Raw genomic sequence first — 24,494 nt, 5'->3', positions numbered from 1 at the left:
GTGGTCTCCCATGGCTCGATACACAGCTCGTATCCCCCAAGAGTTATGCATTTAACATTGCAGGCTTAGTTCCTTTCTGAACTTCTGGCACATACTGAACACATTTTTATTCCAGCAGGCATTCTAATTGAAGTTTGGTTTTATAGTGATTTTCATTTTTCGTATTTTATCTTTGTAAACTGCTTAGAGGCTATTGCACTTAAGCGACATGGTTTAAAACAAACAAATCCTAAGGTTTCTGCCAGGGACCATCCCCACAAGTGTCTAGCTAGACAGGTTTCTCAATGGAAAAGCATTTTTTCACACTTTATTTATTCAAAAGGCTGCACCCCATCCTTGTGCACATGCATTTCTCAAGGAAGCTTACAGCCATTAAAGTGTCTGTCAGGAGACCAGCGGAGAGTAGGCGGAGACTTGGCATCAAAGAACTTCTATGCTGGAAGAGGTTAAAGAAACGCCCACTGACGGATTCTGCTAGCGACTGAAACAGCCACGAAGTGAACCTAGCCAGGAGTGGCGGCAACTTACGCACGAGTAACCCCTATAACCATTACAGTGTCATAGGCTTTATAAAAAATATAAAACCGAAACAGGCTGAGCCAAATTCATTGTACAGTATAAAGGTATCTACCCAGCAAGACAAAAGTGTGCTGGAACAGAAAAGTATTCACCAAACAGCAGAAGGCAACAAGGGATCAGGGCCACTTGGCCATTAGTTTCTCTTTTAAAAAGATTAGCCCGTGCTTAGAGGCCCCTAGCTCAGAGGACATGACATAGCCCAGTGGTCAAGCATATGTTTTGCATTCATTAGCCTGTCGTCACAGTCCCTGGCATTGTGTTTGATTGTTGATGTAAAAATATATTTTTGGAGCATGATTATTTGAGTTTGTCATTTCTAAAGATTAGCCATTATAGTCTTCTACGATCAGCATTTTTACCTGTTTGGCAAATACATTGATTCCCAGAACAAAGGCAAGTCGTGACCCACAGCCACATTTGGGGGTGTCAGCGAGAAAGGCAAAAGCCAGTAGCAGTCCAATATCACACTCACTCCAGGGATATTCACAGCAAAGAAACAAGACATACCAAAGAGCTAGAGTAAAGAAATTGTTCCAATATCTCTGCAGTGACTGAATGTTTATGTGCAGCAGCCTTATAAGCCCCCCTCCTAGGCACAGCTGTTGGACATATAAGCTAACCAAGGATTTGGGTCTACTTGTGAGGAAACTGCTGTGCTTGAGTAGCCCATTACTTCTGAGGACTAAGCCAGGCACTATGGTGTCTGGCCACAGCCTGGTACTGCACCTTCATGTGCTGACATCCTCTTGGGCTTGGGGGTGACTTGGCTTCAATCTCTGCCTCTGAGCCCATTTGCAAAGATGTTTGGGGTTTGTATGATGCCTCAGAGTATGTAATCTGGAAAGGATCTGTCTTTGCAGAATTCCCAGTTCATCAGCAACACTGCCTAAACGGTGAAGCTTTCTCTCCATGCTTTATCTCTCACAGACGTATCCAGAAGACAACCCTGGGATCTGAAAATTGACCAGGCTTTGCTACAAATTCATAATGAGTTGCTTGGTGAGAACTTAACCATCTCCTGGATCTCTGATTATTGCTACCAGGTAATACTCATTGATGGGTAGGTGGGAGTTATTGAATGATGCCCTAAAACTTTCACATTTAGAAAGCAATGGTGCAGTATAGTTTAATACGTCATTATTTTCCAGAATCTGACATTTCTCCCCTGGGAAAGGAGGACTGGGATTTAGGACCATGAAAATTAAGAGGGGCCCTCCAGCACTCAGGGGTGTGGAAGAGCATCCTTGTCACGTACAATTTAACAAAATAACTTCACGGTAAAGGGAAGAAACACACAGAAGCAGCTAGATTTTGGCATTATTGCTTATAGCTGGCTCTTTATAGCCATGCAGAAGCCTAGTCTCAGCTCAGTAGTTAAGACCAGTGTTCCTCAACCTTGGGCCTCCAGCTGTTTTTGGACTACAACTCCCATCATCCCTCGCTAGCAAGACCAGTGGTCAAGGATGATGGGAATTGTAGTCCAAAAACAGCTGGAGGCCCAAGGTTGGGGAACACTGGTTAAGACCATGCATGTATGGGTACTTTCCAGAATTTTTCCTGATTTGCAGAATAAAAACTGGGGAAAGAGACATGGTTATAGGTTAGAATGGTATGGGAGGGTACTTACTCAGGAAATTGACACTGAGAACTGAAATGGTCTAATTTTCTATCCACTCCTGTGTCTGTGGCCTGCTAATGTGCTGGAGGTAGAGCAATGGGTAAAACCACGGTTTGTTGATTTAGAGGTTGTGACAAACCACAGTTAAGCTTTGTAAACCATGATCCATGTCTGAACTGAGCCTGCATGAATGCTGATATATTTTCAGTGGAGAAAATTAGTTCTAGACTCTAATCCCAAGATAATGTGCAAACAAACCAGTGGTGCTAATGCACATTTCAGTTAGTATAACTCTTAATATAGGAAACAGATCACGTAGTATTTTTTATTTTAGGATACCATTGTACAATTTTGTCTGATAATCATTTCTTTTTTTCAGAACAAACCACTTCTTTCCTTTAGACCAGTGGTTCTCAACCTGTGGGTCCCCAGCTGTTGTTGGACTTCAACTCCCATCATTCCTAGCCAGCATGACCAGTGGTCAGGGATGATGGGAGTTGTAGTCCAACAACATCTGAGGACCCACAGGTTGAGAACCACTGCTTTAGACCCTTCTATTTGCGTTATACAGTGGTACCTCTAGTTGCGGACACGATCCGTTCCGGGGTGCCGTTTGCACCCTGAAAAGTCTGCAACTAGAGTGGCACTTCTGCGCAAGTGTGGAGGGCGATCGAGTGCTTCTGCACATGTGTGAAGCATGCAGAACGCTTTTGCACATGCACAAAGCGTGCAGAACGCTTCTCCGTGTGCGTCTAGGGCAAAGCCTGGAAGTATACACTTCCAGGTTTGCCGCGTTCGCAAGCTGAAAAGACGCAACATGAACCTAACACAACACAAGGTATGACTGTATTTAAAAGATGGTCTTTTTATTGTGTCTAGTTTTGGTCACTTCTGTATCTTATTTTTGTTCATTTCCCCTTATTTTCCAGTGCTTGCCTCAGGAACTGATTTCCATCAACAAAACACCTGAAGAGCCTAGTATTAGCACTGCTGCTGTGGATTCTCAGCACGCAGTCACCCTGCTGGTCAGTAACACGAAAGACAACAAAGAAATTTGCAGGTCAGAACCTTATTTTAGTGTACTGTTCCTTGAAATAGTTCACAGTAGCCAGCGTCTGCAATGTCCCCATGACTCTGCTGTGGTTATTTATTTAGTGAAATTACAGGCTTTAATGAAAGTCCAGCAATATACTGTAATGTAAGCATAGTTCCATCAGTAACCATTATTGGAGAGTTTATGTAATTCTGCAGCAGCTGAAGCAGCCGAACTAGTATAAAGTAAGCAGCACATAAGCGGCACACAAAACACTAAAAAACCATTCTACATTCTAAATTTTAGGCTTAGTAAATGAATAGATGCTCAAGTCAAGAAAGAACTTAGCATATGAAGTTGAATGTATGTAAATACACCAAAATCTTGAGGGAGAATTTCCTGAAGAAAGAAATTAAATATTATAGCTTAATCTAAGAAGAAATGTAACATATGGACTTGAATGTTTATAAATATATCAAAACCGTGAGAGAATTTACTGAAGAAACCTGAGACTCTTCATGGGCGAAACAGGTGACAAACGCCGGCACCCTGTCTAACTCTTGTGCGTAACATCACCAACACTTCGTTTGATCCAACTTACCTTTGTTGATATCTACAGGAGCCTGGCTAAAGGAACCTTTAAAGACTGAATCTTCCTTTTGGACACAATTTGAATGAGTTTCCTGTTTGTGGCTTCTGTAGTAGATCTTCTACATAGCTCTCTCAATTTTTGGATTATTAACGTAAGATTTAGAACCTAGAATGGTTTTTTAGTGTTTTGTGTGCTGCTTATGTGCTGCTTACTTTATCCTAGTCTACTATGAGAATTGAAAGCATAGGTTCATTTCTTCAGAAGCAGCAGAACTAGCAAAGAGAATCTGAATTCATAATGAGAGAAAAAGAAGTAGAAAATCAGCCTAGTGATGAAGAACTTAGATGGGAGCATAGATAGAAGAGACTGTAGAAGAGAAGAGTTGCATAATATCAGGAAAGTGAAGAGAGGCAAGCAGAAAACAGAACTAAACCCAAAAGTTTTAGCAGATCCTCTACCCTGCTGTCAGCTAAATGGGCACAGGTTCTAAACCGTTTATTTTGTGTGTTCTGCAGGGTATGGGGTGGTGAGCACAGCAGGCATATTTAAAGCACTGTTTCTACACGACTTTTGATCATTGGATCAGCTGGCATCAGGGTGTGTGGGGGTGTGCGTGCATCAAGTCATCACACAAGCTACCTATAGCAGAGTGTTAGCACACCAGAAAACAGTGGGTCAGCTTTTAGGCCATGCTAACATATAATTAGGGGCAAGGGTGGCGCTGTGGGTTAAACCACAGAGCCTAGGACTTGCCAATCAGAAGGTCGGCGGTTCAAATCCCCATGACGGGGTGAGCTCCCGTTGCTCGGTCACTGCTCCTGCCAACCTAGCAGTTCGAAAGCACGTCAAAGTGCAAGTAGATAAATAGGTACCACTCCGGCGGGAAGGTAAACGGTGTTTCCATGCGCTGCTCTGGTTCGCCAGAAGCAGCTTAGTCATGCTGGCAACATGACCCGGAAGCTGTACGCCGGCTCCCTCGGCCAATAAAGCAAGATGAGCGCTGCAACTCCAGAGTCGGTCAGGGGTCCCTTTACCTTTAACATGTAATTATTTAAGTCTGGCTCTTCAAAGGTATCATACATACTGCATTGTGTCAGTGTGGTTTCAGAGGTAGTTCTAATTTAAAAGTAACTTCCCGGATATTTTCCCTTTGCTGTTTGCAGGTTACATTATCATTTTGGAGAATTTGGAAACTATTCCCTAGTGGTTGGGAGTCTCCATGGCAGCATCCCGAAGATTTCATGCAATATAACTGTCAATCAAAGTCCTTCCAACAGCTACCTCCGTATGTTGCTTTATACGTTTATGGTTTTTAAAAAATTTTTTATTTAATCCCAAGTATCAAAACATACTAAAAAATAAAAATTGTGTATTCTAATTTATACAGTGGAACCTCGTGTTACGGATGGGATCCGTTCCGGAGGCCCGTCCATAACACGGAACTGATGCAAGCTGAAGCGCCGCGTCTGCGCACGCGCATGGTGCGATTTAGCACTTCTGCGCATGCGCAAAGCGCGATTTAGCAAGCGTGTGCGAGCGGCATAACCCAGAAGTAACCCATTGCGGTACTTCCGGGTTGTTGCGGGATGCAACATGAAAACACGTAACCTGAAGCGGACGCAATATGAGGTATGACTGTATGTATGGATGCCTCTGGGCAAATTAAGGTTAAGGAAAGGGGCGTAGCACTGTGGTGGAACATCTCCAGGTAGGGCAGCGAACGTCTGCTGTCTGAAACACTTGAGAGCCCTTGCCAGTCAGTGTAGATCAGGGGTTCCAGAACCTTGGTCCACTGACAGTAGCTTCATTCAGGTAGTCCATGGCATGTCTGCAGAAACACAATTAAAAACCACATAGCATCTAGCACATCACATTAAAATTGCTACAAGAGGCAGACAAATCATTAAGTGGGCAATCTAGGACCCTGGATTAAAAAAACTAGGGCTCATCTAATATCAGTGCCCCTGTTTGTATGCATATTTTTTTTTCAATTCAGTTAATTCATTACAGCCTGACTAGCAAGCCGCTCTCTCCTGCAATCTCTAACCAGGATCGTTTGCCCAGTTGTTGCTTTCCTGAGCAGATATTCCAGCCCCTGTTTGTGTTCCTGTGGGCTGTTTATTGCAGAAAACATCTTGAAAGAGGTGTAGCTGTAATATTGGATCATGACAGAGAGCTAGACAGTGTGAAAAAGAATCTAGCTGGAGATGCTTCTATGCTTGAGCATATCACACTTTTCCTCCTCTGTGTTTTTATTATGTTTTGTTTACTGTCTTGAGATGTTAGCAAATCTTCCAATAAAAACTAGGCTGGGGGTGTTTTTAGTTTTCTGCAGATATGTGGAATTCTGGCCCAGGATTCTACTTTGCAATTTGGAGTAATTAAAACTCACTCTTTTCCTTTGTATAGCAATTTTTTTTGCGTTTCTCATCTACATGGGATTCTTCTCCATTCTGGCATTGGGACAGGTTTGTGTGAAGTAAGTAAAATGTCTTAATAAGATATTCCTGTTACTTCCTTTTGAATGTTTCTCCTGCTGGATAATTGAGAACAGTTCATTTATGCAGTCTGGGAATGTGGCTTGTGGAGTGGTCCTCTGGCCTGTCTCAAAGAGCATTAGCTCCTAAGTGCAAAATATATTTTTATTAATGAGACGTTTACATTTTTATTTCTTTACTTTTATTTTCCTCTTCAGCTTGCTAATACCACTGATACTTTTAGACTGTTTCTGCCTTCCATAATTTGTTGGGTTTTTACTGTTTTAGTCGTCACTGTAAACTTCCTTCAGATTTTCATTGCAAAGTAAAGGACAGGTGATCAAATACTTTAAGTGGCTAGCTAGCTAGTTCAATCTCTGAAGGTGTTCGTAGTAAAGAATAAAAAGGGACCTTTCTTTACTGCTTAATTCACAGCATCGAACCAATCAGAAACTGGCTTTACAAGAAGATGAACCCTACAGAAACTGATCGACTAATTAATTCAGTAAGTTCTTGGAATAATACAAATTGTCCATTAAAAAAAACCCAACACTGTCAAGAATTCGCTGTGAAGTTTGAGGGGTACACACATAGGTCATGAAAACTTAATCACATTGTTTAATAATTCAGTTTTTTGCCTTGTGAATTGACTTAGTTAAGGCATGTTCACACATGTCTGTTGATTACTTGATGAGTGCAGCACCAAAGTTATTATTCCATCCTGGAAACCACTATCACAGATCAGCCATCACCCAGCATTACCTTAAATGCAGTCCTTTTTCAGGGTGGCAATGCAGTTAACTCAGACATCAAATGATTGTACATGTGTATGAATCAGGTCTCTTGGCTGAAAAAGAGTACCGATTGCTTTTCTTTTTCTATTTTTAAACGTTTTTTTTTTAAATTAAAGATTTCTTGGTTTACAAAAGTATGTGCAATGTCTCTTTTTTTCAAGTTACATTTTCTACCAATCAGTTGAGACATTAGTGTTACATTAAGAGTACTGATTGCTTTTAAGGAGGTTTTTTGCCTGGTAAATGTATATATAGGATTGAAGCCTGAAACTATGCTGGCTACAAATCACTAATGTGACATTAATTTTGTTATAGCTTTGATAGGGGAGGGTATTTTACTGAAAGCCTATTTTTGTGTGTGTAAGGAATGGTTTTACCTTCGTTTAGTGTTTTTTTCTTTATACAGGAAGCAGGGTAATACCCAACATCTGATTAATAGCCAGCCCAATGGGAATAATCATAGGATTAGTAGATTCATCAGAGTGAGTGGCCCTGTTGTGTAGAGAAATACTTTTGTAGGTGTGGTTCCTATCATCACGGCAGTAGCATGATGAAAAGCTGCACTTTTGGAAAGGCACTGGACTCATGTCTCATATTTGGAATTTGGTAACGCTAAAGAGGAACTCTCACAAAAGACGATAAATAAATAGATGCCTATAAACCTGTTCTAAATGGCTTGGGCTTTATTCGAGACCATCCACCTCATTGCTATACAGTGGTGCCTCGCAAGACGAAATTAATCCGTTCCGCGAGTCTCTTCGTCTTGCGGTTTTTTCGTCTTGCGAAGCACGGCTATTAGCGGCTTAGCGGCTATTAACGGCTTAGCGGCTATTAACGGCTTAGCGGCCATTAACGGCTTAGCGGCTATTAGCGGCTTAGCGGCTATTAGCGGCTTAGCGGCTATTAACGGCTTAGCGGCTTTAAGAAAAAGGAAACAAACTCGCAAGAACTCGCAAGACGTTTCGTCTTGCGAAGCAAGCCCATAGGGAAAATCGTCTAGCGAAGCAACGCAGAAACCGAAAAACCCTTTCGTCTTGCGCGTTTTTCATTTTGCGAGGCATTCGTCTTGCGGGGCACCACTGTAATTTTTCCTTGTTTCCTTTCTATTCAAGGAGCTTGGATCCCCAAGCAGAGCAGATTCTGCTGGTGGCGATTTGCCGGCTGGGGTATGGAGTTCCGCTTCCTCCCTACAGAGGCTTCGTTCCCTGGACACGTTTAGAGGGTAACTTTCAGCCCTGAAGGATTTCATACCAGAAAGCTTCCAAGACGTTTCTGTAATGTGTTCGGGGAAATTAAAACCAGTTGCTTTCAGAGTTACCGTATTTTTCGCTCTATAGGACGCACTTTTCCCCCTCCAAAAATTAAGGGGAAATGTGTGTGCGTCCTATGGAGCGAATGCAGGCTCCTTGGCTTCAGCGATAGCAACACGAAGCCTCCGAAGCGCAGAGGGAGCGCTCCCTCCGCACTCCGGAGGCTTCGCGTTGCTTTTGCTGAAGCCTGGAGAGCGAGAGGGGTCGGTGCGCACCGACCCCTCTTGCTCTCCCGGCTTCAGGGATAGCCGCCTGAAGCCTTTGGAGCGCAGCGGGAACTCGCACTGTGCTCCGAAGACTTCGGGTTCCTTTTGCTGAAGCCGGGAGAACAAGACTCTCCTGGCTTCAGCAGAGAGGGAGAGCTGTGCAGCGCCCCTTCAGCGAAACACGAGGAGAAATGGAAGGGGCTCTGTTTCTCCTGCCACTTTGCTGAAGGGGCGCTGAGCAGAGAGGGGGAGAATTTTTTTTTTCTTGTTCTCCCCCTCTAAAACAAGGTGCGTCCTATGGTCGGGTGCGTCCTATAGAGCAAAAAATACGGTAATGCTGTTTTCTGTGGCAGTAGGGCTCATAGAGAGGAGAATCCATTTGTGCTAGATGCCATGAAAAATCCAGCAACCGTACAAACAGAACACTGTCTGTTTCTTAAGGGTTTCAGCCGAGCCACAGATTACATGCCGCCCCTCCCCAGTTCCTCTCAGCTCCAGCACATGAAAAAGGCATGATCTCTTAGTTCATTCTCTATCCCTTAACTGTAGGCAGTCCCCAAAACATAGCAGGCCCAGGGAAATGCTGGAATAAAATGGAAAGTACAAACTCTGCATTATAACATTCTCTTGGCAGATGGAGAAGAGCATTTGGTAGGAACTGTCACTTTCTGCCTTCCGTATGCAGATTTGTTCCATTCTCCCATTTGTAACAGACCTGGGACCAATAAACTGTGATAGGTTTATTTAGAGTCTCAGAACTTAAAGTCAGTTACAATCACCTGCAAACCAACCACCGTAGAAGTAATGAAACAAGGTAGCTTCTCTTAACAAAGTACATAGTTCAGTCGGAAGCATGAACCTCAAGGTTGTGGGTTTGAGCCCCAGGCTGGGTGACAAATTCCTCCATTACAGGGGGTTGGACTAGATTTTTGCCTCCTCTCACAAAGAGATAAGGTTACATCAAGAGAAGCCTCTGAATCATACCTTGTAGGATTAAATAAATACAGTGGGTTTTTTCTGGGGGGACGCATACCCCTAAACATTTTGTGAATCTTTCTACTTTTGTCCATTTACTGTATTTATTTTTCCCCGATTTGAACTATAAAATGGTGATCTTCTTGAATCAAAATTAGAGTACCCCTAAACATTTTTTAAGAAAAAAGCACTGAATAAATACATAATAATTAAGAAATTTTCTTCTCAGACAGCGATAGTTAACCATTTTAATGGTGAAATATGTGAGGTAGATAATCTTACTTTGCTTTCCCCTTTGTAGGTTGGCCCTTGTAATTATGGTCTTCGTCAATTATGGTGGAGGAAAGTACTGGTTCTTCAAGCATCAGAGCTGGAATGGTAAATGTTGTTCTTGACTTTCACTTCATTCGTAGAAATGGGTGTTGTTGTTTAGTCGTTTAGTCATGTCCGACTCTTCGTGACCCTATGGACCAGAGCACACCAGGCACTCCTGTCTTCCACTGCCTCCCGCAGTTTGATCAAACTCATGCTGGTAGCTTCGAGAACACTTCCCAACCATCTCGTCCTCTGTCGCCCCCTTCTCCTTGTGCGCTCCATCTTTCCCAACATCAGGGTCTTTTCCAGGGAGTCTTCTCTTCTCATGAGGTGGCCAAAGTATTGGAGCCTCAGCTTCAGGATCTGTCCTTCCAGTGAGCACTCAGGGCTGATTTCCTTCAGAATGGATAGAAATGGGTAGAGAGAGCCAAACATGCCTGATACCAAATGTCTGCAAGAGAAGCTGAGTGTGCAGATAACAAAGCCCACTCTAGGCCACACTTGCCAAGGCCTAACAAAAATGGCATGTAAATGCACATAGTTGAACCCAAACAACGTCCCTTTTCAGGAAAAGCTTCTTCAGGAGGGGGCAATTTGTAGTGGGAAAACAGTGGGAGGGTGAGGGGATATTTAAGTCTTTACCTATTTATCACTTAAGATAAAGTTAAAGAGACCCCTGACCATTAGGTCCAGTCGTGACCGACTCTGGGGTTGCGGCACTCATCTCGCTTTATTGGCTGAGGGAGCCGGCGTACAGCTTCCGGGTCATGTGGCCAGCATGACTAAGCCGCTTCTGGTGAACCAGAGCAGCGCATGGAAACGCTGTTTACCTTCCCGCTGGAGTGGTACCTATTTATCTACTTGCACTTTGAAGTGCTTTCGAACTGCTAGGTTGGCAGGAGCAGGGACCAAGCAATGGGAGCTCACCCCGTCGCGGGGATTTGAACCTCCAACCTTCTGATTGGCAAGTCCTAGGCTCTGTGGTTTAACCCACAGCACCTCCCGCGTCTCTATCACTTATTTGCTCTAAATTGCTCTTCTTGAAGTGTTTTTATCCTACGCTTGGAGGGAAAGCACACATTCATAGCCATGCGGGAAGAAAAGCGGTGTGTGTGTGTGTGTGTGAGAGAGAGAGAGAGAGAGAGAGAGAGAGAGAGAGAGAGAATTGGCGCAGAGAATAAAAGGTTGGAATGAGTTAAGGCTCGCCTGCCCATTCTACTTCTCCACTACAAAGTCCCTCTTCTTCTACTGGTTTTTCCTAAAAAGAATAAAAGTGTTGTTCGGTCTTGGTTACACACACTTTGCTTTTAACATTTAGTTAAACTCTCAGTTGCACATATTTTAGCAAGGGAAGAAAGTTATTAATATGTTTTAGGTCTAAACATTTGGTGCACCCAGGGACAAAGAATTATGAAGCGTTAAAATCTAGATGTGGAAAATATGGAAACGACGAGGAGAAGCAGGACTAAGATGGTGGAGATATGCTTCGGAGATCCAGACTGTGGGGAGCTCCGAGAAATTAATAAATAGAATTTGGACTATAATTTGATCTTTTTTATTTTAGTTTTTTTATTTTAATTGAAGTATTATGATTGGATATATTAATTGGATGTTTTTTTATTGGAAAAATCAACAAAAATGGTTTAAATAAATAAATAAACATTTGGTTTCTACCTAGAGACTAACTACTAGTTGACCTTTTATTATGAGGTTTAATTAATTTCTTATTTTCTCTTTATAGGACTAACCGTAGCAGACCTTGTCTTCCCATGGTAATTCATCCTGGTTGTTATTATGACTTGACAGAAGTCAGGGAAGTTTATTCAGAAGAGACCCATATGGGGTTTTCTTTTACTGTATGTCAGTTGGATCAAACTTGTTTTGTCCTGGATTCTCAGACAGGTTCAGTCGTCACAATTGTTTTTTAGAATTACTGTAGTTTTTCCTCACTCTTGTAATTTTAAAGTAAAAAAGCACAAATAGCAGCATGAAATCTTAAATATTCCTGAAACAGGGTGTCCAAAATTGAATTAGCTGATGTTTAAGTTTGCAAATCAGTTTTGAAATCCTGAAAAGAGACAGATTCCTGCCATACACCTATATACTGATTTTCACTTTACATGTTGTGCTTGTCTATAAATTCAATATATATCCCTTGGAAACAGTTACCATGAAGAGACTGAGTTCTCATGTTTGAGGGTGTATGCTTGGAGCGATGCGGCTCTGTTTTGTTCATAAAATTTGGGGAGACTAATTTTGCCTTTTTACAGAAGGCAACTGTGCACAGCACCAATTGGCAGAACCGTGATATTATTTATGAACACCGATCACCTTTCCCAGTTTCTCAACATTAATAAAAACTGATTTGGTTTGGGCTTTTTTAAAAAACAAATTTAAAACTGGAGTACAGGAGACAGACAGCCTGCCTGAAAATTGGGAGCTGCCATATATCCAACAGAATTCAGTTTGCTGTTTAATATGTATGCCAATAGGCAACGCATGAGTAGGTAAAAGTGAGCTCACCTTATATGAGAGAAAAACATTCAAAGTCCTGTTTTAAAGACTGCCCGCACCTTGAATATATTTTTAGTGCTTCTGCCTTCCTCAGTCATACCCCCCACCCCACAAAATAAGACCCTGAATTTTCCAGTGACAGTCTTCCCCAACTGTAGGTCCTCAGATGTTCCTGGACTACAACTCCCATCATCACCACCATCCAGCATGGCCTATGCTCAGGGGTGATGGGTGTTGTAGTCCAACAATGGCTAGAGATAGCTGGTCTATGACGTATGAAGGGCTCTTGGGGGAAATATGAGGATAGAAGCCCAGGCCCATGTCAGTAATAATAATAATAATTTTTATTTATACCCCGCCCTCCCCAGCCAAGGCCGGGCTCAGGGCGGCTAACAAGCAATAATAAAAATAAGTTGAATGAATACAACTTAAAAACAAAATTAAATTACAACATTAAAATTTTGAAGCATTAAAGTATTAAAATGTAGCCTCATCGCAGGAGGAGAAAGGAAAAGAAAAAAGAAAGAGGGGGAGGGAATCAAATTGGCTCCAAGCCAAAGGCCAGGCGGAACAACTCTGTCTTACAGGCCCTGCGGAAAGAAATCAGATCCTGCAGGGCCCTGGTCTCATGAGGCAGAGCGTTCCACCAGACCGGAGCCAGAGTTGAAAAGGCCCTGGCTCTGGTTGAGGATAATCTAACTTCCTTAGGGCCCGGGACCACTAGGGTGTTGCTATTTATGAACCTTGAGGCTCTCCGTGGGGCATATCGAGAGAGGCGGTCCCGTAGGTACGAGGGTCCTAGGCCGTGAAGGGCTTTAAAGGTTAAAACCAGCACCTTAAATCTGACCCTGTACTCCACCGGGAGCCAGTGCAGCTGGAAAAGCACTGGGTGAATATGCTGCCATGGCAGAGACCCTGTGAGGAGCCTCGCTGCAGCATTCTGCACCTGCTGGAGTTTCTGGGACAGCTTCAAGGGCAGCCCCGCGTAGAGCGAATGAGGGTGGATACCTTTTCTGCATTTGTGGATTCCTCTCCCACCATCGCTTTCACCACATCTGTTAGTGAAGGGCTCCCCAAATCCCCTGCTCTTTGGACGACATATGCTTGTTAGATCTGCCTTGAGCAGGCTTGATATTCCCCCCCCTCTTCCTCTTGCCTCTCTAGGTTTGTCTTCATCATGGGGACCTCCATTTCACTGTCGCTGAGTTCCATGTTGAGAAGGGGACGTTCCAAATGGCAGCTGCTGGGGAAAGTCCTGTGGAGAAGCATCCTCTTGTTTTTAATAGGGGTGATAGTTGTGAACCCAAATTACTGCTTCGGGCCATGTAAGTGTTGAGAGATTTGTTTACAGTGGTGCCTCGCAAGACGAAATTAATTCGTTCCGTGAATTTTTTCGTCTAGCGAATTTTTCATCTTGCGAAGCACGAGTTTATTACGTGCTCTTTATTACAAGAGTTTATTAAGTGCTCTTTAAAGTCACACATACTGTAAAGAGCATTTCAAAATTCAAACCCAGAATTTTTTTTAAAAAACAGCAGAGTGGCCCAAAGGTCACAGAAAATCATAAAAATGCAGAAAAAAACACACAAGCTTCCAGATTCTTGCAAACCCCTCCCCAACACCAAGTCCTTGAATTCCAAACACCCCAACCCAAAATCCAAACCCCCCCAAAAAAGTTTTAAAAGCTTAACTTACCAAATGGCTGCAAAAGAAGTTTTGGAAAAGCTTCAAAAATCACCAAAGTCTTTAAAAACCTCAAAAAAGGCTACTATGTACACTGCATTCTATGAGTTGCTCCTCGAAGTCAAGTCGCAACTGTATTAACGGTGTTAAGAAAAAGGAAACAAACTTGCAAGATGTTTTCGTCTTGCGAAGCAAGCCCATAGGGAAATTCGTCTTGCGAAGCAGCTCAAAAAACGGAAAACCCTTTCGTCTAGCGAGTTTTTCGTCTTGCGGGGCACCACTGTATTTTCATGCTGACTACAAAATGTGCCGCTTCACTTTTACAGAGCTTCCCCTTGTGTTGCTTGCTTCCGCCTTAATCTCTGTGGCAAATCCCATTAGAGCTGCGACGCTACCCATATATTAGATGGGATAAAATGGTCCCAGAAGAAATGAAGCCTTCTCAAGACCCCACAGTGCAAAGGATAATTTTCTAGTCTGACTTCCTGAAAGGTACCGCTGAAGACTAGGGTCCTCAGAACTAAAGGATTGCAGAAACAAGAGAGTGAGGCCCTTTGTCTGAGTTTTTATTTAGTGAGTAGAATTTCAGACTTTATAACAGTAGAATACAGTACAGTGGCACCTCGGGTTAAGTACTTAATTCGTTCCGGAGGTCCGTTCTTAACCTGAAAGTGTTCTTAACCTGAAGCACCACTTTAGCTAATGGGGCCTCCTGCCGCCGCCGCGCTGCTAGAGCACGATTTCTGTTCTCATCCTGAAGCAAAGTTCTTAACCTAAAGCACCATTTCTGGGTTAGCGGAGTATGTAACCTGAGGTACCACTGTACTGAAAAACCCAGCTTAACGTATAGCAGTCCTCACAACTGCATGTTATTTAAGCGGATAGGCTAAATGGCAGAGAAGCCCCTTAAAAGGAATGTATTTTTCCAGAGTGCCCCTTGGCTGAGAGAAACCCAGACTGTGCAGCTTAGTAGCATAAGCCAGTACAGAACTGGGTTGTCCAGAGGTTATCATAGGATTAGACTCAGTCCCAGTTACTTCTGCAATAAATATTCTGAGCACAGTTAAGGCACCGATTAAAATAAGCAGCTGAAACATCTTAATATGAAACTACCATCTCCAACAGCATGTATTGTCTTCGCATCAGATCCAGATTTGAATCAGTTAGCTCTCTAATAATTCAGGACTTACTTTTACATTGCTTTTTATGCCTTCTGCAGTGTCCTGGGACAACCTCCGAATTCCAGGTGTGCTTCAGAGACTAGGCTGCACATACCTTGTGGTTGCTGTGCTTGAGCTCCTCTTTGCCACACCTGTGCCTGAGAACAGTGCTCTGGTAAGTGGCCGAACAGCTGGATCTGAACATAGGGAGTGAACAGAAGGCTGCTTTGGTCACCATTGCCTGCAGCAGCGCAGTCGTAGTCTAACTGAGGAAAGCTGAAATGGCTCCAGAAGTAGAACCCTTGCTGTGCATACATTCTTCTTAATGAGTGCTGTTAAAAAAGTTACATGAGGCACTGGACAATAAATAGAAGATAAGGTTCATAGGAACATAAAATAAGAAGCAGCAAGATGATACTAAAACCTAAACTCAGTACCCAATGAAATATAATGCTACCTATGTAAAACAGAAGGGACGTGGGTGGCGCTGTGGGTTAAACCACAGAGCCTAGGGCTTGCCGATCAGAAGGTCAGCAGTTCGAATCCCTGTGACGGGGTGAGTTCCCGTTGCTCGGTCCCTGCTCCTGCCAACCTAGCAGTTCGAAAGCACGTCAAAGTGCAAGTAGATAAATAGGTACCGCTCCAGCGGGAAGGTAAACGGTGTTTCTGTGCGCTGCTCTGGTTCGCCAGAAGCTGCATAGTCACGCTGGCCACATGACCCAGAAGCTGTACGCCGGCTCCCTCGGCCACTAAAGCGAGATGAGCGCTGCAACCCCAGAGTCGTCCGTGACTGGACCTACTGGTCGGGGGTCCCTTTACCTTTTTATGTAAAACAGCAGCCATAAGAGATGTGGCATGTAGAAGGAAATGGTCTTTCAGCAGTAGCAGAAATACGCTGCACCTTCATTTACTGCTCAGACACAATTTGTGATCCTATAATTTTGTAACTTGTTCTCCCCCCCCTTTTTTTTTTTGCAACTTGTGCAGTGTCCCCTTTTTATTGTTGTATTTCTCTCCCACCCATAAATTAAAGCAAATAAACATAAAAGCAGCTATACTTTAATCAGTAGTGCCAACCAAGAAAAACAAAGCCTTTTGCTGACATTATGAGGTGGTGACCCACCTGCTTAAAGCCGAGATCCAATACCTAAAATAGAATAAAGAAAAATATCACGATTAAATTAGAACCTGTAGAAAATGCTGGGGCGGGGCGGGCACTTAACAAAGGCATAGGAAAAAACAAGCCAGGATGCTTTTAGATAGCTGAGCAGTTGTGATTACCGGTGGTGCTTGTTCTTGAAGGCATGTCATATGTTGGGTTACTCAGTCAAAATTTACTTTTTCTCCTCTGTTTCAACAGGAAGCTCCATACTCTGCTCTCCAAGATATTCTTCCATATTGGCCCCAGTGGCTTTTCATGATGACGCTTGAAGCAGTTTGGCTGTGCCTCACCTTCCTGTTAAACGTACCTGGGTGTCCAACGTCAGTCAAAGCTTAGATCTTTTTTTCACTTCGTTTGCTTCCCTTAGCGTGGTCTTTACCAGATGTCTAGAGAACTGGTTTCATTAGGACTCCAGGCCACCCACATTCTGGTGTCTGACATTTGGAAATCCAGATGACACCTTCCTTCCCCCACCCCCCGCCCCCAATTGACTTGGAGGCACAACTTGCTATGACATTTTCACCTGCAAGCCTGTTTGAAATTAATAGAAGTTGTGCAGCAGCACTACTACGGCCTCGGGCAGCCTCTGCTGATTTCAGCAGGGCTTATGTAGGGGAATTTCCTGGTACGGGATGGGGTGAATAGTGCCCACAGCTCAGCTCTGCCTATCTCCAATTCTGCCAGTCTTCATCTACTACCTGTGGCAGTCACTTTATGATCGCTGCTTTCTGTCAGGACCTCTGTGCAGAAATGCTGAAGTTTGGTGGATAATCAACACTAGGGGTTGCTGGCTCCAGGATTTGTGCCCTCAGTGCCTTTCCCAAGGACCCACAAATCCTGGAGCCAGCAACCAGCAGAATGTCATGCTGCCTGTGACATTCTTGGGTGCTCCATGCAAAGTGAGAATAGCAGCCAAGGTGGGTGGTTGTCAGGGAACTGTTGGCTGAGAAGGGGAAAAGCTTGGAATGTACAGAGATCAGCCTCCAATAATGAGCAGCTGCACTTTGTCAGAGAGGGAAGATGAGGAGGGGCTGTCAGGAAGCAATGAATCAGGGAGAGAGGAACAACTTCCAGGGCTTCGCTCTTTACATAAGAGGGGAAGGAAATGGGAGGCTTCAGGAAGTTGTTATGCTGGAGAGGAAAAAGAGAGGGGCCAGTTTCAGCAACTGACACCGACTTAGAAGGACATGCTTTTAAGAGCTCTGGATTGTACATAGTATCATGGACTTAATAAATCTTGTAAAGCTGGCTGGAGTCCCGGGCTGTTATCCCGGGCTGGAGTGGTGGGCTGTTTTCCAGGTGTGGGGTCCCAGCGAACACCTTGCCACTCTGATAACCTGACAACTCAGGCTGCTGATTTCCAGCCACACTAGATTTCTCCAGAGTGCTGAACAAAATGAGATACAGTGGTGCCCCGCAAGACGAACGCCTTGCAAGACGAAAAACCCGCTAGACGAAAGGGTTTTCCGTTTTGGAGGTGCTTCGCAAAACGAATTTCCCTATGGGCTTCCTTCGCAAGACGAAAGCCCATAGGGAAATCTCCAGGACAGCAGGGAAGCGCAGCGCGTCTTCCCCACTGTCCTCGGACCTCCTCCGAAGGCTGGCGGTGGGGCGGAGAGACCTCCTCCCGCCGCCAGCCTTTGGAAGGCTCCTCCGAAGGCTGGCGGTGGGGCGGAGAGACCTCCTCCCGCCGCCAGCCTTTGGAAGGCTCCTCCGAAGGCTGGTGGTGGGGCGGAGAGACCTTCTCCCCGCGCCAGCCTCTGGATGGCTGTCCTGAAGACTTGCGGTGGGAATGTTCCCACCGCCAACATTCAGAATGCTACAGATAGGTAGCCGTGTTGGTCTGCCATAGTCAAAACAAAAAAAAAAATTTCTTCCAGTAGCACCTTAAAGACCAACTAATGCTGTTCTGAACATTCAGAATGCTGTTCTGAATGTTGGCGGTGGGGAGGAAAAACCCTCCTCCCACCGCAAGCCCCGGGAACAGAGGAGAAGCGCTGCACGCCTTCCCCTCTGTTCCCGTACCTGTCCTGAAGGCTTGCGGTGGGGAGAAAAGCCCTTCTCCACACCGCCAGCCTGGCAAGCGGTCTCCATAGGAACGCATTAATTGATTTTCAATGCATTCCTATGGGAAACCGTGCTTCGCAAGACGAAAAACTCGCAAGAAGAAAAAACTTGCAGAACGAATTAATTTCGTCTTGCGAGGCACCACTGTAATTGTCTCTTTTCCAATAACTGATCTCAGGCCACTTCTGACCATGTGGCTCACTTCCTTTTTTTTCCCTTCTAGAGGTTACCTTGGCCCTGGAGGCATTGGAAATTTTGGAATGTACCCCAACTGTACTGGAGGAGCAGCTGCTTATATTGATCGATTGCTTCTAGGAGAAAAACACATCTACCAACATCCATCTTCTAATGTAAGTGGTTGAAGCTTCACGTGCACCCATCAGCCATCTCCAAAATGAATAGATTATCAATGGCCTGCTTAATTTTTTTTATCATCTGCTTATTCTTAAGAACAAAGTTACATGGCAAAATGTGGTGTGTATTTTTTCAGTTCTTGAGCTCTTTAATGCAGCTACCAGCTATTTGGCGCTGCTTTACTTAGAATAGAGGTCAGGGGTCCCTTTACCTTTATAATTTATAATTTACAGGAATGTAGTATTATTTTTAGTAGCAGAAGACACGGCATGAAAACACACATCTGACATCAGCTGAGGAGATAAGCTTCACTCTCCTCTCCATTCAAATATGGAATCATGTTCTATAAATGTTTGCTTAAACGAAATCAGCACCCTGTACTTTAATTGTAGTAGCTTTATAGCCGCACACTCCAGGATTAGTCAAATTTCACTCATGCCAAAAAATTAGGCAAGGACCAGGAGCAAATCTCGCTAAGGTAGTTTATGCGGCCAAATTCTTTACTGCAGTGATGCTAGATAGCCAAGGATGCACAAGTGAGGCTTCATAGCCAAGGAAATACTGTTCAATGGGTTGTTGCTATCACTACAGCAATATTGCAACCATATCAGTAGCTCCAGTGAACCAACTTTGGGTTTCTTCAATTGCTATTCCATCTCTGATTTTCTGTGAATGAGATCAGGGTTGGGTTCTCAGTGCAGTCGTTACTTTCAAAGTGCAGGGAGTAAGCGCACAGGCCCCAGACTTTCCCCATATCTCACAGAGGGATTTGGGGACAGAAGTAACATGCAAGCAGACAACATTTCTGAACAGTGATTCCAGTGCTAAACCCAAATTGGAACTGAGGAGAATAAATACCAGAATAGTATGTGGAAAAGGTAAGACAAAAAAGGAGACTCTAGCTTAAGCAGGCTTGTAAGACTAGAATAACATGCGCATTTCCACATACACACACATAGCTGATAAATCATATTCTGATTAATTTTAAGGAAACTCAAGAGACACAAAATATGGGGACATAGAATTATCAGACTAACATAGCTAAGAGCAGTTATGAACTCTCAACATACGCAGACAAGAGAAAAACAACTGAATCTTCAGCAGGAAATATGCTTAAGTTACAGATTTCAGCAGGAAATGTGCTTAGATCAGGATATTTGGCATGCCAGTCTGAAAAACATCTAAATTAAGAAATGCGGAACCTAATGTAGGGAGCCTTTATACTGTGTTTGGAAACCAAATTTGCTTAGCTTGTCTGGAACAAGTAAGGCAAGGAACTGGATGAGTAGGGCATGTCATTTTAGGGGGTCAAACTTAATTTTTGCAAATTTCTTCAGTGAGGCGTCTTAAAAAAGTGTTTTTGGATGTGAGGAATTCAAATGTGCTATAATTTTTGTGATTGAACAACATCTAGCTTGGTAAATTTACATTTGACGAAGCAGCACATAAACTGTTTTGGGAAAACCAAAGAATTTTAATTTTTCCTTCTGAAAATGTCAGGTAATGCATAAAATTATAATAATAATATAACTGCAAGTACTTGGCAATCATTTTTAATGATTTCTATGCAGTTGTACACACCTTTTACTTACCAAGCAAAGCTAAATTATATTAACCAATAACTTTGTATGTGTTGCTTTTTATTTTATGTTTGTTCCAGTTGTACCTTAATAAAAACTAAAAATAATTCAAAATTCTCTATCACTGCTTAGTTCAGATGGTGAGGAAGGATCCAGTAGACCCCAGGTACACACTTTGAAGCAGGGATACCACCACCTTGTTTGGAGAGTTGGGACCATGTTAAAAAACACCTCGCAGAAAGTCTGACAGCCTTTCATAGTGTGCACTTCTTCATTTATAGGTTCTTTACCTGACTACAGTAGCCTTTGACCCTGAAGGAATTTTGGGAACAATCAATTCTGTTGTCATGGCATTTTTCGGACTTCAGGTAGGATACCTTATTGTCCCATTTAGGCAGGAAAGCTGGATGGCATATTTCTGTAAAACGCAGGTGTTGTCGTGAGGAAGTTCCTTCTCTAGAGAACATAACAGCCCAAACCTATAAACTTGTAGGGCGTATGAACATCAGAACATCTCTCCATAATATAATCTTGGCATTGCAGATATGACGCAGTGTTCAGTGCCATGGACGACTGTCCCAGGATAGAAACAGAAAGAATCCATCTCAAAGAGGACAAACAAACAAGAAGGGGGGGTTAGAGATTTTGCACAGATATTTTGAAGCAACGTTATTATGTAAGACGTTGGGAGAATGTTTGCATCAATATCTCGGAAAATCTGCAGAATTACTGAGTTCTACTTTAGATTTTGGCTGTGGTGCTCTTGTCACCATTGCCCCACCCCCACCCCAAATTTCAGTTAGTTAGTCCCTTTCCCTGTTAAACCCATTCTAGGCAAGGCCACTGTTCATGTTTCCAACATCTTTTTTTTTTTTTTACTTTTAAGGCAGGAAAAATCCTCATGTTCTACAAAGACCAGCACAGACAAATAATGCTCCGTTTCTGTGTGTGGAGTATAGTCCTGGTAAGTCTCAAATGCTGTATTAATACAATTCAAGTCACAAATACTGAATCAATTGAATTCAAAGTGTTTCCTCCCCAATCCTTTTAAAGCTTTTTCTTCTTCTGAAGAATTTAGTTCAGAATAATCCTCTGTTGAATATCTTTTTCTGTGAATACCTGTTTCAAAACCCATCAAACCTCATTTTTTATTGCTGCCTAATAAAAACTCAACACCTACAATTCAGTACAGAGTTAAGGCCTAAAGGCACCTAAATCTGTGTTGGTCAATAGTCTACATATCAGTAGTTGGTTAAAGAGCAGGAATATATGGATGTTTCCCCTAGTGGAGGGGAGTAAGAAAAGGGGTTCCACGAGGATTTGTTTTGAGACTGGTGCTCTTTAACATGCTCACAAATAAGCTGGAGTTAGAGGTAAGCAGTTAGGGTGACCAAGTTTGCTGATAGCATCAATTTACTCACGGTAGATAAAACAATAATAAATTGTGAAGAATTCCAATCTCTCTGAACTGAATGTGTGACAAAATGACAACTATAGTGGAACCTCATGTTACGGACGGGATCTGTTCTGGAGGCCCGTCTGTAACACGGAACTGACACAAGCTGAAGTGCTGTGTCTGCGCATGGTGCGATTTAGTGCTTCGGCGCATGCGCGAGCAGCGAAACCCAGCAGTAACCCATTCTGGTACAGTGGTACATTGGGTTACATACGCTTCAGGTTACATACGCTTCAGGTTACAGACTCCGCTAACCCAGAAATAGTACCTCGGGTTAAGAACTCTGCTTCAGGATGAGAACAGAAATCGTGCTCCAGTAGCGCGGTGGCAGCAGGAGGCCCCATTAGCTAAAGTGGTACCTCAAGTTAAGAACAGTTTTAGGTTAAGAACGGACCTCCAGAATGAATTAAGTACTTAACCCGAGGTACCCCTGTACTTCCGGGTTGCTGCAGGACACAACACAAAAACACGTAACCTGAAGCGGACGCAACATGAGCTATGACTGTATGGTTCAATGTAAGTAAATGTAGAATGATGCACAATTGGAGCAAAAAATCCCAAATACACTGATGGAGTCTTAGCTGGAGGGTCCAGCTGACTAAGTGGATAGCTCTGTAAAAATACTGACCCAGCATGTCATAGCTGTGAAAAAAGAAATATATGCTAGGGAGCATCAGGAAAGGGATTGAAAAATAAAACAGTCAATATCCGAATTCCTTTGTACAGATTTATGGTGCAACTACACCTGGAATACTGCGCTTTGTTCATTTGTTTTAAGTCACTATTAAAATGAAGGGTAGCAATTTCAGTACAGAATAGTTCTGATCTGGGATGATATGCTTTCTTTCATCCTTCTCCGTCAGATTGCTTTGGCTGCTTTTAGTGTCAAGATTCTTTTTTTACAGTTAATAAACCAAAAGATGCTCACTGTGTGTTTTTAGAGGTCTTTGCTACATCTGGGGGGGGGGGGGGAACCAAAGCATTTCACCAAGTTGCACGGCTTTTCCCTTGACATAAATGTGAGGAGCAGCTCCTCAGAATACCATCCTCCATCCACAGATGAAACATTCCACGGTAATTCCACAAAATTCCTTTCTCACCGCAAATTACCTGTTTTTCAGGGTGTCATTTCTGCTGTATTGACCAAAGGCACAAAAGACCAAGGCTTTATTCCTGTCAACAAGAATTTGTGGTGAGTAGAATAAAAAGTCGCTTCAGTGCTGTATGGTAGCATTTGCTAGACATTTCCTGAATGGCTGTTTTGAAATTCCTGCAGGTCCATTTCATACGTGACAACACTGAGCTGTTTTGCCTTTGTGCTTCTCCTGTTAGTGTACTATCTTGTAGATGTGAAGAAGGTGTGGTCAGGTGCTCCCTTTTTCTATCCAGGTAAGTGTGCTTTAAAGGAAATTGTTCTTATTTGAACTAAGTAAATACAGAAATGGAAGGGGAAAGCATGAATACCCTTGTTGGGTTTCTTTTTAAAACAGTGAGGATTCCGATTTATTCCATCTAAAATCCTTGTTTGGTTTCTAAACAATTCTGAATTAATTTTGGAAGTCTGTGAAATCAGTTTTCTACCCAGATTTAGTATTTCAGATTGGACATTTGCCACGGTTGCCAACCCCCTTCAATATGTAGTGGTTTGCTGGTTGCACCCATCAGTCACTGAACACACCACTGCCTCTAGCAGGGAGTAGGCCTAGCAGTTGCTAAGCAACTGGCTCATCTCCCTCAAATCAGCAAAGCATCCCTGTTCAGACATGTGGTGGAAGCAGAAGTTCTTGTGGCAAGACCAACAAGCACAGAGTAAGTCCCTGGGATGAAGGCCAATCTAAATGATACACATCAGTAGGAAAGTCTGCTTAAGCCTCTCTGTTCCAATCATTCATTCACTCAAAATCATCTTCTCTAGTCAGCTTCTCTAAGCAAGTGGGGGGGGGAACAGAGCCATATTCATCCTCCTGTCGGATGAGAAAGCAGATGAAGTATGTGCAATTTTGAGCAGAAACCTGCTACTCTTCTACTCCCCGTCAAAGTTTCCGATACTTTTAAGTTTGCTTGGTTTTAAAAAAATGGTGGGAGATGGTTCACACAACTGTCTAGTTTGACCCTGAATAAATTGACAAACCCAGAAAAATTAGGGAAAGGATAAAAATGTGAGTCTCGTGAAACCCTAATGGCAGTCCTCTTGGGAGTTTCCTCCCCCCCCGCTTCGCAAGATAAAAATGTCAGGATATTGGGGAGAGACAGGCAGGTGTTTGAATGTCAAATGGAAAACATTTCATCCAATTGGGCCTTGAGTCTCAGTGGTGGCAGTGTAGTAAAGATAATTGAGGGGAAACACAGAGCACAGACTGCAGGTTCAGGCAGCAGCCCAGAGTTCTTCTATGCTACACACTGATAAAACATTTTTTCAGCCTTGTTTGTCACTAAAACATGGTGCCAAGAGCAGAAGACTACACAGATATGCCCCTAAAGCATGTTCTTTTGCTCAACTCCACTCTTGAGTTTGGCAGCAACAGCCTACATCACTTTTATCTCAGGTCCAAAATGTCAGCAGTCGTGTTCTGTAGCTTAACAATTCCTGTCATGCAGTATGGCTGTAACATCCAGTTT

The 24,494-nt window shown here is 43.3% G+C and overlaps 1 protein-coding gene across 1 annotated transcript in view; it reads left to right on the top strand.

Annotated features, from left to right (window-relative positions):
- Positions 1–24,494, top strand: part of HGSNAT (heparan-alpha-glucosaminide N-acetyltransferase) — a 30,410-nt gene that overhangs the window by 4,467 nt on the left and 1,449 nt on the right. The window contains exons 2-17 of the mRNA XM_083582948.1: positions 1,507–1,622; positions 3,127–3,257; positions 4,986–5,107; positions 6,232–6,301; positions 6,735–6,804; positions 8,206–8,315; positions 9,886–9,962; positions 11,641–11,671; positions 13,578–13,738; positions 15,316–15,431; positions 16,617–16,738; positions 18,709–18,835; positions 20,701–20,787; positions 21,306–21,383; positions 22,997–23,067; positions 23,152–23,264. Of these exons, the coding sequence (XP_083439074.1) occupies positions 1,507–1,622; positions 3,127–3,257; positions 4,986–5,107; positions 6,232–6,301; positions 6,735–6,804; positions 8,206–8,315; positions 9,886–9,962; positions 11,641–11,671; positions 13,578–13,738; positions 15,316–15,431; positions 16,617–16,738; positions 18,709–18,835; positions 20,701–20,787; positions 21,306–21,383; positions 22,997–23,067; positions 23,152–23,264 (1,602 nt within the window). The remainder of the gene's footprint in view (positions 1–1,506; positions 1,623–3,126; positions 3,258–4,985; positions 5,108–6,231; positions 6,302–6,734; positions 6,805–8,205; positions 8,316–9,885; positions 9,963–11,640; positions 11,672–13,577; positions 13,739–15,315; positions 15,432–16,616; positions 16,739–18,708; positions 18,836–20,700; positions 20,788–21,305; positions 21,384–22,996; positions 23,068–23,151; positions 23,265–24,494) is intronic.

The sequence above is a fragment of the Podarcis filfolensis genome (assembly GCF_964270895.1).
Source record: "Podarcis filfolensis genome assembly, chromosome: 13".
Taxonomy (NCBI): Eukaryota; Metazoa; Chordata; class Lepidosauria; order Squamata; family Lacertidae; genus Podarcis; species Podarcis filfolensis.
Note: the sequence above shows the minus strand (reverse complement) of the source record. Positions and strands in the feature narration are given on the sequence as shown.